We start from the raw sequence: 13974 nt of genomic DNA, 5'->3' as shown, positions 1-13974 counted from the left end.
AAACACCTTCTTTTGCTTGAAGGAGAGTGATGGCCATGCCCAACCAAAAACCTAGCACTGCCAAGTCCCACCAAACAATGTCAGAAGTATTCAGAAGGCATGTGGGTGTGGTGCTTAGAGACATGTGGTGAACATGGTGGTGCTAGGTTAGTGATTGGACTCGACGATCTTGGAGGTCTTTTCCAACCTTAGTGATTCTATGATTCTATGTCCCTAAGTGCCACATCAATAAATCTTTTAAATATCTCCTTGGATGGTGACTTGACCGGTTCCCTGGGCAACTTGTTTCAATGTTAGACAAACCTTTCTATGAAGAAATATTTCATAATATTTAATCTGAACGTCCTCTAGCATAACTCAAGGCCATTTCCTCCTTCCCTATTGCTTGCTAATTGTGAGAAGAGACCAACCCCCACCTCACTACAACCTCCTTTCAGGTAGTTGAAGAGAGCAATAAGATCTCCCCTCAGCCTGTTTTTCTCCAGACTGAAAACCTCAGCTCCCTCAGCTGCTCCTCATAAGACTTGTACTCTTTACTCTTAACCAGCTTCCTTGCCCTTCTCTGGACATGCTGCAGCACCTCAATGTCTATCTTGTAGTGAGGGGCCCAAAACGTGACACGGTACTCAAGGTGCAGCCTCACCAGTGCTGAGTACAGGGGTACAATCACTTCCTTATTCCTGATGACCACACTATTTCTGATACAAACCAGATGCCATTGGCCTTCCTGGCCACCTGGGCACACTGCTGGTTCATGGTCAGCCATTTACCAGCACCCCCAGCTTCTTTTCTGCTAGGCAGTTTTCCAGACACTCTATCCCAAGCTTGTAGCTTTCCATGGGGTTGTTGTGACCCATGTGCAGGATCCAGCACTTCACCTTGTTGAATCTCCTACAATTGGCCTTGGCCCATCAATCCAGTCTGTCCAGATCCCTCTGTAGAGCCTTCCTACCCTGCTGCAGATCAACATTCCAACTCAGCTTGGTGTCACCTGCAAACTGACTGAAGGTTCACTCAATTCCCTCAGCCAGATCATTAATAAAAACATTAAACAGGACTGGCCCAATACTGAGTCCTGGGGAACATCACTAATGACCAACTGCCAGCTGGATTTTACTCCATTTACCACCATCTCTGGATGACCCAACCATCCAGACAGTTTTTTACCCAGCGAACAGTGCATCTGTACAAACCACGAGCAGCCAGTTTCTCCAGGAGAATGCTGTGGGAAACAGTGTCAAAGGCTTTAGTGAAGTGTACATAGACAACATCCACAGCCCTGTACTCATCCACTAAGTGAGTCACAGGAGGAGATCAGGTTGGTGAAGCCAGACCTGCCTTTCATAAACTCATTATGGCTGGGCCTGATCCCCTTGTAGCCTTGCAAATGCCACATGATGGCACTCAAAATGACCTGCTCTGTGACCTTCCCTGGTACTGAGATCAAGCTGACAGGCCTGTAGTTCCCTGGATCCTCTTTCTGACCCTTCTTGTGGATGAGCGTCACATTTCCCAACCTCCAGTCAAATAGGACCTCCCCAGTTAGCTGGGACTGCTGGTAAATGATGGAAAATGGCTCAGGGAGCTCTTCTGCCAGCTCCCTCAGTACACAGAGACTTCTTGTGTGTAAAAGTGGTGCAGTAGGTCACTGATCGATTCCCCTTGAATTTTCGGTGCTTCATTCTGCTCCCCATCCTTGTCTTTCAGTTCAGGGAGTTGGGTGCCCTTAGAACAACTGGTCTTAAAGACTGAGGCAAAGAAGGCATTAAGTACCTCTGCCATTTCGTCATTTTTTTTCCACTATGTTGCCCCCCACAACCAACAACGTATGGAAATTCTGCTTAGTCCTGCTTTTGTTGTTAGTGTGGTTTCAGAAACATTTTTATTTTTTTTACTGCAGTAGCCAGATATAATAATAATATTTGGGTGAAAAGAAGCAACATTAACCACCTTTCTTTCTTCCGTGAAATAGGTGTTCCTGTCATCCACTGCAACTGAGTACAGCTCTCTTGCTATTGAGCTAAATAAACCCATAAAGAAGGATCTGGTCCTTGACCAAACCCAAGAAAATCTGTACGTGATGACCACAGACAAGGTAACGTGTCCTGCTTGTATTAAGGACCAGGCCTACTTTCACTTTCTCTGAAGCTTGACCTGAGATTTATACATTTCTGTGTTGTTCCTGGAAGTCACCCTATTTAGTGGGACTCCCCCTACTCTGCGTGTATAAAGACCCTTCTCAACTCTAAGCTGATGGACTTGTTTATTGTGACTTGGAGAACTGTCATATCTGTGATGCTTAGTGATTGGGAATGGGAAGTGAGTTCACCTCTGAAGCTCTCATACAGGATCTGTGAGAAGGACGAAGTGAACATGTTTGGCACCAGAAAGCCTCGGGGCCAGGCAGCCCTAGAGCTGAGTGTGGTATGTGTGGAGCACTGGTGGATACTCTAGCTGCCATCAGTTCTTTCAAAGAGTACTTCAGGATTCTGGTGGCACACATACTAGCACTGACACATCTGTAAAGCCACCAGGAGTTTTGTGGGTCTTACTATCAAAAACTAAGAAGCAATGGAGATAATTACATATTTGGGGGACATTTTTGTTTAAGCTTCTGCTTGAGTATAGCGGGAAAAGTCCAATTTTTTAGGAAAGGCACAGGCAATCTCTTTTAGGTTCCCCTTCTTTGTGCTGTCAGGTGAGGGCACAGTGGAGATTTGTAAAGAAAGGGAGAAAAAAAGCAAGTAGAGATGAGAAGGATGCCAGATTTTTCCTTCACCTCCAACTGTAACCCTCTTCTGACACTTTTCTTTGTGGAGGCTGGAGCTGCTGGTGTCAAACGCTTGGTTCAGCCGCTCTCTGGTACAAGGTGGGTAACAGGCTGTGACCATCTGCAGCCCTGACAGTGACATGGAATACAACATGGGAGGTGCTTTGCAGCAGTAACACACAGAGAATGGGGGAGGCAGAGGGGGGGCTATGAAAGGAGAGTATTTGGAAAAACAATACAAGAAGAATATTTTCTGACTGTTTTATAAAAGGATTAATATAAATTCATGCTACAAGAATGTTATAGTCTAGCTGAAGGTTTTCAGGCTAGAAACCACGTTTGAAAAAATGCCAGATAAACAATTGATAAAGATTTAATAATATGTCAGTGTGAGACAGGTTTTCTTTTCTTTTTTTTCTTTTCTTTTTTTTCTTTTCTTTTCTTTTCTTTTCTTTTCTTTTCTTTTCTTTTCTTTTCTTTTCTTTTCTTTTCTTTTCTTTTCTTTTCTTTTCTTTTCTTTTCTTTTCTTTTCTTTTCTTTTCTTTTCTTTTCTTTTCTTTTCTTTTCTTTTCTTTTCTTTTCTTTTCTTTTCTTTTCTTTTCTTTTCTTTTCTTTTCTTTTCTTTTCTTTTCTTTTCTTTTCCTTCCCTCTCCTCTCCGACCCTCTCTTCTCCTCTCTGACCCTCTCCTCTCCAAGCCTCTCCTCTCTTCTCCGACCCTCTCCTCTCCGACCCTCTCCCTCTCCCCCTCCTTCTCCCCCTTTCTCTCCTCTCCTTTTCTCCAGTAGTCGATACTTCTCATTTGGATTCTGTTCAGATTTGGAACAGAACTCCAAACTTCAACATTGTCCACGAAACTCTGGGTGGCCTGGCACCACATATGACAAGCTGGCATGTTATGTAAAAGCCCTGAGGCCCTTATGAGGCTACAGCATGTCCTGCTGAGTAGCGTAAGGGATAACAGCAATCTTGAAGGAAGATAAGTTTTCTGGTGGCAGTCACCTTGAAATAGTAGAATTTAAAAGGCCAAGACAATTTTTTTTCAGAGGAAACCTGCAAAAAAATAATTCCACCTCTACAAAACATTTAAATTTAGAAAACAGCAAATTTATGCCAAAGAAAGGATTTCACTTTAATCTTTTCAAGTAGCTCTCGTAGACACTGCTGTTTCTGAATAATATGAATAATAGTTTTCTTTTACAAAACCTGTTTAGCTTAAATATGAATAGCTAAAGTTGGGAGCTCTGTAATGGCATTACATTACTGTCATCTCCAGGAGTTAATTACAATGAGCAGTCCCACCCACTTTTAGAAGCAGATAGACAGGAGGAGAATAGAGGTCTTCAGAGCTGGGAGAAATGAAGCAACTAAGCAAGGGGAGAAGAATAAATGCTGAAACATGCACTTCTGGGTTAAGCATGGCTGTGAGTTCTAGGAATAGAGATATCATAACTCTGTGAGTTTAAATGGTTTAGAGTTATTTAAAATAAGGTAAACAATAAAGAGCAGCTAGCTGCGCTGATAGGTGTGCAGGCTGGTGAGCTACCTGGCAGATGCAACCTGCCTCAGCATTTGGAAATTAATTGCTTGGGTTCTGTAAGCACTTGAGCAAAGTGAAAGTGGTGATGTGGCAGGCGATAAGAGAAATACAGACAAGAGAAATACAGGCAAGAATGATAGAGGTTAAGTGCCATAGTGAGAATCAAGCTCTTCCTTTCCTGTTTCACTTTTCCTCCCTCTTCTCCTAGCTTCTGCTGTGGTGTCAATAGCAGTGGGTGGCTTGGAGGAAATGCTTTCAAAAGTTGGTCTGCTCTGCTCCCACAGCTTGGACAGAGAGCAGGAGAAACCCCTTGCAGCTTCTTGGGGGACTTGGAAAGGAGCTTAGCACCCCTGCACTGCTCATACTGATTCATTACAAGTGTACGTCACTGGTAGGATCCCAGATTCCTTACGGTGCATACCATACTGTGAGGAAAGCAGAAGACTGTGCCAGTCACTTGCCATGATCACTAGCTTGTTCGCTTGTTTTAGTTTTTAACACTCTTTGATTTAGATTGCCAACTAGAAAATCTCTAAAATTAGTTTATTTGCATTTTGAAACTATCTGTAAACAGAGCTGCTTTTTTGGTTTGGGTTTTGGTTTTTTTTAATCATTAAGGTCACATAAAACTTGCAGAGACAGCAATCTCTAGGGCTTGTTTATGCCTGCCAGAATTATGAAATAAATACTTTGTCATAAAAAAAACCCCATTCACTGGATATTCAATTTCTCATGGGTACCAGTTAGTGAAACAGAGTGCCAGTAACTCAGCTCCAGTTAGCTAAAAAGAACAGATTGCTGAAAAGGTAAACACCTGTATTAATAAATGCAAGCCAACTGCACAATATTGGCATTTTCCCTAAGTGAGTCATTTTCCTTAACTCTCCAAATGTGAGGAAAAGGCCAAACTCAGGCTAGGAAAGTAGCTTTTTAATTGCCAATTGTTTTAAAAGAGATTATAAGAAAGCCTACATCTCAGAGTTACTGTTGCTAGACTTTTTGCGCTCTTTAGAAGTAAAACATAGCCATCAACAGGAAGATGTATGTCCCATTCTTCTCTTGCATCATTTCAGCAGCATAGCGAAAAGGAATGGTTGTTTGCTGGCTCCTCTTTCTGTGACAAAGTTGTTTATTCTCAGCACCAAAGGAAATCAAAACCAGAAGCTAAATACTTACTGGGGGAATGAGACATGAGAATTGATGATATTCTTTTCCCTGCTGCTTCCTGTCATAATTATTTCCATTTTATTTTGTGAATGTATTCCATGGTGGAGGGTTATGCATGGAGAAGTGCAGTAACCCGAAGCGCCCTGGTTCTCTCATGCTTGCAGACTTTCTGAAATGCCTTCTGGCTAAAAGTGCATTTCCAAACAATTTCATCTCTGTGCTAGTGATATGGAGTGGAGAATATTCTGTTAAAAAAATTATCTAGTCAGTTCCAAGTTAGCCTTTTGAGAGTATCTGTCCTGCAGTAACTGTTTCTTGAATTCAGAGCATTGTTGATGCAGTTTCTGTCCTGAGATGACTGCTGTAATGCAGATTTCCAGAAGTAACATAACTGGAGGAACTGAAAAGCTCAATTTTTGTAAGATTTGCTAATGATTCTTGATTATAACAATGTCCTACGTCACTTTAAAGACTGATTAAATAATATTGGAGTGAGAAAAAATCAAGAAAAAGTGTGGGAATTTGGACTTTGTTAAGGGAGAAAAAACAGACTCTGGTTTTGTACATATTTTGTTAAGAACAGGCTGAGCTCTGATGATAATAATACAGGGTCAAGCCTTCTGCTGCCACAGGCAATGACGCTGTACAGCTCTGTGCACAAACATTTCTGTCTTGTTGTGCCTTCTGCAGATGTTATGGTTTGCCTTGCTTTTGGTTCTCCAGGTGTATCGGTTACCTGTGCAGGACTGCCACAAACATTTGGACTGTGAGAAGTGTGCCCAAGCGAGGGATCCATACTGTGGCTGGTGTGTGAGAGAGGGCAGGTGAGTGCTGACGGTGTTTGCTCAGGTGCAGGCGGTGGAATAGCTCAAGTTTTGACACGTGCTATGGGTTACTGCTCAACGTAGTGATCTCAGCATTTTGTACTCAGCCTAACACTCCAGATAGTGATTTAATTTTATTCACAAAGACATTAATATCAATATTCTATGCACACAAAAAAAGTCCCCATTTACTTATGCAGATTTGATTAGTTTGGGAAAATATATACTTTTCTGCTGATGCTGAGAATGATTATACGTTTTCTAACTGTATATTTTATCTCTCTTTGAACTGTACAGTCAAATGTTCTTCCAGAAAATAAAAAATGCTCCCTATTTCAAACTCAGAAAATATAGCATGTATTTTAAGTAGAGCAGTAAAATGTAAAAAAGAACACAACTGGAAAAAACTGTTCCATGTCTAAAATAAAGTGTGTAGCTCAAATGCTGATTTTATATAAACTTCGTCTATCAAGACATGAGGCTACAGGGGACCCTCACCTACCTGTAGGAGAGCAGAAAGTGGTATTTGGCTGACTATCTGCAGAGGTTCACTGAATGAATATTCAAACACATGTAAACTAGGACAGCACTGAACTGCTCTGTAATGTCTTTTCTTTGCACTCTGCATTGATTGGAGTGCCGAGAGGGAAGAGCAGTCCTGCAGTTCTCTTTTTGACTAAGTTAATTAACCCCTTGGCATGAATGGTTGGGAATTCGTGATTCTAACTTCTTGCTGTTGGAACAAAGGGGATGTTTAATTATAATATGCAGATGAATTTCAGGCTTCTACCTTCCTGCCTGAAAATGTGAACTACTGCGTTAGGTTACCTATCAGCCTGATGTAGCATAATATGGAGCACTGCAGAGAAACTTATGCAGTGTGTGCAAGTTTATGTAATATACTGTAACTCCTCCAGCCTAGGTTTCAGTTGCTGTGGATAAAACCCGAGGATCTGGAATATAACCTCAAACTCCTCCTGGGCTGCTGGGAGTTGAAGGTTGTATCATATATCATAAAAAAGGCAATTTTCCCTAGATTTCCCTTCAGATTTCTGATATGACCACTGACCTCAATATTTCAAAATATTAATGGTTTCTGAGAAGAGGCAAACATGAATTTTCACATTTGCTAGTCTTTATTTTCTGTGGGGAGAAAAAACTGTTTCATTTCTAAGTTTAAAGTCTGTCTCATGCTCATACACAGCACTCAGTAGTGTGTTTAGGGATACGTTATGTAAATGTAGACTCTGTATGTAAATTATTTGTTTAAAGGAGGTTTGACAGAGCTGTGCAACAACTGCACTGTGTTAAAGCCCCTGATGATTTAGTAGTCTTCTGCTGCAGCAACCAGAGGTTCCACAGCATTTGCTCCTAAACTTTGCACAGAATGGAAAGAATATGCATGAGATTGTCCCCACACACACTTCAACAAGCTTTTGTAGCCACATATGCAGCTTCTGTACTGCAGCATCTCTTCTTCCTGTACTTGAGCTGGGAAAATCTCACAGTGTTTTTGGTGAGGCTGCATAGCCACTCTTGTCTTCCTGTAATTCTAACAGTGCCTTGGCAGGGAGAGGCCTTAAATAGTGGCAGGAGGTAATGAAAACATGCACTGCGAAAGTAACATTTCTAGAGCTGTTTCACAACTCTCCACAAGCTTGAGTATCTCCAGCAATACTCCTCTGTTTCGTCTTATGCTCATGAGTGTTGTGTCTTATCACTGACAAAATATAGATGTCTGCCATTTGACTTGCAGAAAAAACAGGCTGTGCCCGATCCTTCAGGATATTGTTATATATTACAATGCAGGTTATTCAGCTTGATTTCAGATGATTAGACAATGGTTCCTGTGCTAAATATTACTTCCTCTTTATGGATTTGGGTTGTCTAATTCCAGGTGGTGTCCAAAATAGTACAGGCACTTGCTTTTGACACCTCAAACCATCAATAGTTATTACACCACTTATTCTGTTAAAAATTCTTTAATAGCAACCCCACTAGTCAATACTAAAGCAAATTTTTTGTCAGAGTCCAGCTATAATATTGCTTTGCTTTGGTTTTTATTTCTTTTTTTCAGGTGCACAAAGAAGGCAGACTGTGGAACAGCTGATAAGGAGAACCACTGGCTGTGGAGTCCAAGTGGCACATGTGTGACTATCATTAGTGCAGACCCTCTAAATATGAGTCGCAGAGCCCCTGCTAAGGTATAACAGGAAAATGCTTTCCTTATATATTCTTAAAGCACATTGATGTGACTACCAGGAAGATGAATATCTGCATTTCTTTATGTGCAGTGAAGACCAGGATTAGGATAGTGTTTTCGATATCTCAGTCTCTGGCATTTCTCACAGTGCTCTTTCTTGCCTGCTGTTCTTGCAGGTTGCAGTTTACATTTTCTTCTAAGAAATTTTTGAATTTGACCTTCTGTAAACCGAAGTGATGCACTAGTGTGGATGATAAAGTACTTACATTTGTCTGAATATTATGGAAGTGTTGCACAGTGTTGTATAACCCATAAAAAATAATTGGTAGGGCAGATTTCATGCTGCCCTTTCAGCTTACTTGAGCATAAACTTAAGTAAGCAGTGAAGCCATAAGCTGTTGCTTTAAAATCAGCAGTGGATTTGCCTACGCAGTGGAGTCTGACTGGGTACATGGAGAAGGTAAATTCAGCATGCAAAACGACTCATGCAACAAAACTGAGTTTTTGGAGTGTGACCAGGGTGTTAAAACTTTCTCTAATTTCAAATGGAGCATGCCAGTGCAGACTGAGGCCTTACCAGGGATGCTCAGCAAGTAAAATCAGTAAATGGCTTTTAATTCCTCTTAATCAGAAATAAAGAAACTGTCTGCCAAGTCACTTTAATTCCATTTCTAAATGATGTAAATAGCATTGTGTTAAGGCCATTTCTATGTTGAATAAAGACGTTAGTAGAGTGTAACTGGTTTCAGTGAGAAAGGGATGATTGTCTTTTCTACTGGCAATAAGAAATGGAAAAAGTTAAACTGTATAATGAACACACCTGAAACATTAAGTCAAGGACAGCATCCAGAATTTCATTTCAGTTGTTTCCTCTTTCCTTGTTAAGTTTTCTTATCTTATTTTGCTTTTAGTTCCTCACATACACTCTCCTGGAGGAGGTTAACATCTCACCATCACTCAGAAATCCTTTTTCATCAGTAGTGATAGATCTCAATAGATTTTTTGCAGTTATATTGAGTGTTGAGGAAGCCATGTTTCTGTTCATCCCTTTCAAACTCCAGCATTTCTGGTCTATCCAGCTTTGTCCCATTATTCTCTTGTAACACAGAAGATTAATGTAATTTTGATTAAGTTTGTCAGGATTTAAGAGTTAACCACTCTGTTTAGTGTTGCTAAACTGGATGCTGAGGACAAGAATAAAAGGCTTTAGGTGTGTCTGTACAGACATTTTTGTTCTGATCTAATGGATTGACAGGACAAGAGATTTTTGTATCAGTGTAATTCAGCAGAGACCCAGCCTGGAAAAACTGGTAGAGATACAAGAAGAAAAGATTACCAGATGGGAAGAAATAAAAATTGAAAAGGAGAGCCATCTTCTGTGATGCTAGCTAAAATATCACCACTGAACAAAACAAAAAAAAACCCAAAACAAAACAACAACAGCAACAACAACAAAAGCAGTTGAAATACTGTGATTATAAACCTTACCAGCTCTTGGATCATTTCTTCCAAACATCTTACCCTTTTTAAATTGTTTCCAGGTGGAACTGACTGTAAGTCCATTGCCAATTTTGACTGCAAGTGACAATGTTTGCTGTACATTTGGGGGAACAACACGTTCTGCTCAGTTGAAAGAAGGGGTTATTATCTGTGATCCACCTGATATAATTCCTCCGACACCAAAACATCAAGGTAAAGAAATACTTCTACCCTCCATAGATAATAAGAGAAAAGAACATAGACTGCTGTTTCTAATGTGATGCTCTTATATGAGATGCATACAAACTGGGGTTTTTCCTCTTCCAGTCCCTTCCCCAAATAGTCTGTTGCTGAAACTGTCCATTTGCTCAGACTTTTTGCATTGATGTATTCATAAGCTATAGCATTCCCAGTGTTTCTGCTAGGAAACTGAAACGGTAGCTTGGTAGGCACATAGACATGGAGCCAGAGAGGTGCTATTCTGTGTCCCAAACAAACAAAACCCAGTTACTCTAATCAGAATTGCAGCGTCAGAAGAGATGCATATGTGCTTCAACTGTGAGCTGTTCATGCCTGATGTCTTAGTTTTGCTCTAGTCAGTAGTACTTCAGTGGCTTGTTTTCTAGTCACAAGGCTGTCCTTTCTATCATAAAGCCTTCTGCCTCTTCTACTGTGTGTCCTCCAACTTCTGCAAGAGTAAGCCCAGTGGAAAAATACTTGATCATATAATTAAAGACTGCATTGTTGTTCTGAACCACTGATTACAGGCTTAAGATCTGTTGCCTGCCATAATTTATTTCCTAGATAGTACTTTGTTGGTGCTTTAATTCATACATCTTGATGTATAAACACATGGACTGAAACTGGTTACACAGCACTGTTTATTATGTATCAAGTTTTAAAAGCTGAAAAGAAATAACAAACAAAACAGGTGCTCTTACAGCTTGCAGACATACCCCTGAGGTATCCATCAAAGCAGTCATGAACTATCAGAGCGGTATTTGAAAGCACTTTTTAAGATAAGTTTCAATTCTCTTAAGGCTGAAAGAGGTCAAAATCCAGTTGCAATTGCAGGGAAAATAATTATATTAAAATCTTATTGTTGAGTTTTACACTAGCTGGGACATGTCACAGTGCTCTGTTATTTAGGGCCAACTCACATTCCCTAAATATTTTGTAAAGCGGGGCATAAAGTAATGGGGTTGATAAACATGACATCTCAGAGTTGTCCAGCATAAAATATGAGACTAGAAGCCTGTCAGAGAAGGCATTAGAATAAGCAAGTCACCTAGAAATAATATGTCCCTCTAAGTTGGTTGCACAGGGATCCATCTGAAAGAATATTCAAAAGTAATATAAGGATGCTCAGAAGCTCAGCAGACACCAGCAGAAGGTAGGTAGCTACAAACACAGGCAGTGGTTCGCAGAACCACAGAATAGTTAGGACTGGAAGAGACCTATGGGGATCACCTAGTCCATCCCTTCTGATAAAACAAGTTCACCTAGAGCAGGTTACGCTGGATCATGTCCAAGCAGGTTTTGAATATCTCCGGAGAAGGAGATTTCACAACCTCTCTGGGCAGCCTGTTCCAGTACTCTGTCATCCTCAAAGTAAAGATATTTTTCCTCATATCCAGAGGGACTTCCCTGTGTCTCAGTTTTTGGCCATTACTCCTTGTTCTATCTGAATAGAGTCTGCCACCATCCTCTTGATACCTGCCCTTAAGATATTTGTATGCATGATATTTGTATGTTCCTTGCAGGATGTGACAAAAAGTACAGAGCCATCCAGTTACTCTTAAGAAACCCTACTGATGTTGGAAAAGTCTGGGCTGCTTTAGTTGTGGTTGGTTCCAAAAGGAATAGGACGTTTCTAGGAAGGATGCTTTTTCACCATCCTATTGTTAGGAAATCCCCTGGCATTCCTTTGAGTCTGAAATATTCAAGGGCACCCAGTGCAGGCAAAAGTAACTTCCAGCCAAGCAGTTGATGGTCTTCCAAGAACCTGTTCAAGAAAGCAGAGTTTGAAATTGCTCAATAGCTTGTGAAATAGCTTGTCATAAGGGCTTAATGATTTCTAAAAAAGGTATTTCAAAAAGTTTCACTGAGGAAAGCACAACACTTAGTTTGGTAATAATCCAGATGAGAAGTACATTTGCGGAGAAATCATGTATGGCAAACTGAAGCTCACAAGTGCCTGTGCTAACTTAGGGTTGCAAGCACTGTTGGGCATTAATCACAAAGATCACTTGCTTTAATTCACATGACAACAGTTTTAATTCAAAAATGAAAGTAATTTTACACACAGACATATTCATATTTAAGAAAATGTTTTATTTAAAATGACTGTTCCTGTGCCAGCTTTCGTCTGTGTTCAGTTATCTCCTTACTCAATTTTCCATGTTCTTCTAGGCTCTTTAAAATGCTAGCATGATGATAGCACTACTGAGAAACACTTCCATAAAACAAAGCTATTCTTTAATTTTGCTTCTTCCCTTTTTTCTACCTCTGCTTTTCTTCTGAGAACCATATGCTGAAAATTTTGTTAAAGCTTAAAAAGACGAAACAGAGCTTATAGTTGTGAGATCCAGAGAGTCAACAGGATAGTTAAATATTTGCTTATGTCCTGTAAAATGATAAAAGTGTTATCATTGTATCATTCAACTCAAGAGCTGAAGAATTCAACAACTACTTGGATAATTTTTTTTTCTTTTGTGATAGATCATGTTTCAGTTCCACTTCAGTTAACCTTTGAAGAGAACAAGATATTTTTTGCATCACATACTTACCCTTTTTATGACTGTGAAGAAGCAATGAATCTTATTGAAAATCAGCCGTAAGTATTTCAGCTTCTTAAGTGTTTAGATTCTGTAGCTTTGTGTGTGAAGTGACTGACAGCTGAGTTACTCAATCACTTCATAATTAAGCCTTTGGCACTCTCAAAGATTGCCAGTGTCCCAATCCTTTTTCTTACCTTTAAAGGCAGTTTAAAAATGGTTGAATGACACCAGATGAACCAGCAACACAAGGTGTGGAATATTCATGGCACATATAATTAAAGGCCAGTTGATTGGATTACCATTTCTGTAGCTGCTGATGTATCTGCAGGTGGATATCTGGATATGTGGATATCTGCTTGCCTACTAGTTCCCTGAAATGATAGATTAGTGCTTTAGGTTGTGGTGCTTTCAAGTAGGACAGTCAATGCTGACTCTGCCCCCAGCATCTGCCCTGCTTGAGATGTTACTGCCCCATGGCAGGCACAACCAGCCCAAAATCTTTGTTCAGTTTTATGTATGAAGGTTGATCAAAATAATTTCCAGTCCTCTCAGGCTTGATCTCAACGTCTGTGCAAGATACTATGGTTTTCTGATCCTTGCTCAAATATTTAATAGCTAAAATAGCTTTTTGGATTTCTTGAACTGTTCTTATTATAAAGTTTTCAGCTTAACATAGTAAGGATGTTATAACAGACTGATCTACTCTCCATGAATAAATATGGCATTTCATTTACTTTTTCTGTCAGTGGGGGAAAAAGCCTGACAGTTTGTCATGACTACCGTGTTATATTTGTAGATGCTATTCCTGTGCAAGCAATAGATGGAATTGCCAGTGGGACTGGAAAAGACATATCTGTGAAGAGTCCTCTTCAATACAGGATGTGATTAAACAAAATATGGTAATGTTTAAAAATAAGGTTATTAGGTTTTTATTAGAACACTTCAGTGTTTTGTTTGCTTTATATCTCATATCAGTTGGTTGAATTAGGGATTTAAAAATGATCCTAAAGTTAACTCCAGAAGTGTAAGGTGGTTTTTTTTTTAGTGACAGTGTGGGGGTGGGAATTCAGGGTGTGATTGAGGAGGGGCAGTGAGACTGAATAACTCCTGACAGGATATTTCTGTTCCTTTTACTATTTTGCTTCAATGGGAGGAACGTGATTTCAAGGCAGGGAAAGATAATCACCCACAGCTTTGACATATGCTGCAGTCA

The 13974-nt window shown here is 40.1% G+C and overlaps 1 protein-coding gene across 6 annotated transcripts in view; it reads left to right on the top strand.

The window, feature by feature from the left end:
• Positions 1 to 13974, top strand: part of PLXNB2 (plexin B2) — a 259621-nt gene that overhangs the window by 179395 nt on the left and 66252 nt on the right. For all 6 annotated transcript variants that reach the window (XM_039383554.1, XM_027742588.2, XM_039383552.1 and 3 more), the window contains 6 exons: positions 1973 to 2095; positions 6199 to 6299; positions 8377 to 8503; positions 10044 to 10194; positions 12703 to 12817; positions 13558 to 13660. In XM_039383554.1, the coding sequence (XP_039239488.1) occupies positions 1973 to 2095; positions 6199 to 6299; positions 8377 to 8503; positions 10044 to 10194; positions 12703 to 12817; positions 13558 to 13660 (720 nt within the window). The remainder of the gene's footprint in view (positions 1 to 1972; positions 2096 to 6198; positions 6300 to 8376; positions 8504 to 10043; positions 10195 to 12702; positions 12818 to 13557; positions 13661 to 13974) is intronic.

This window comes from Pipra filicauda, unplaced genomic scaffold, assembly GCF_003945595.2.
Source record: "Pipra filicauda isolate LSUMZ 115617 unplaced genomic scaffold, ASM394559v2 scaffold113_size4260070_pilon, whole genome shotgun sequence".
Classification (NCBI taxonomy): Eukaryota; Metazoa; Chordata; class Aves; order Passeriformes; family Pipridae; genus Pipra; species Pipra filicauda.
This window is presented reverse-complemented; position numbering and strand designations above follow the sequence as displayed.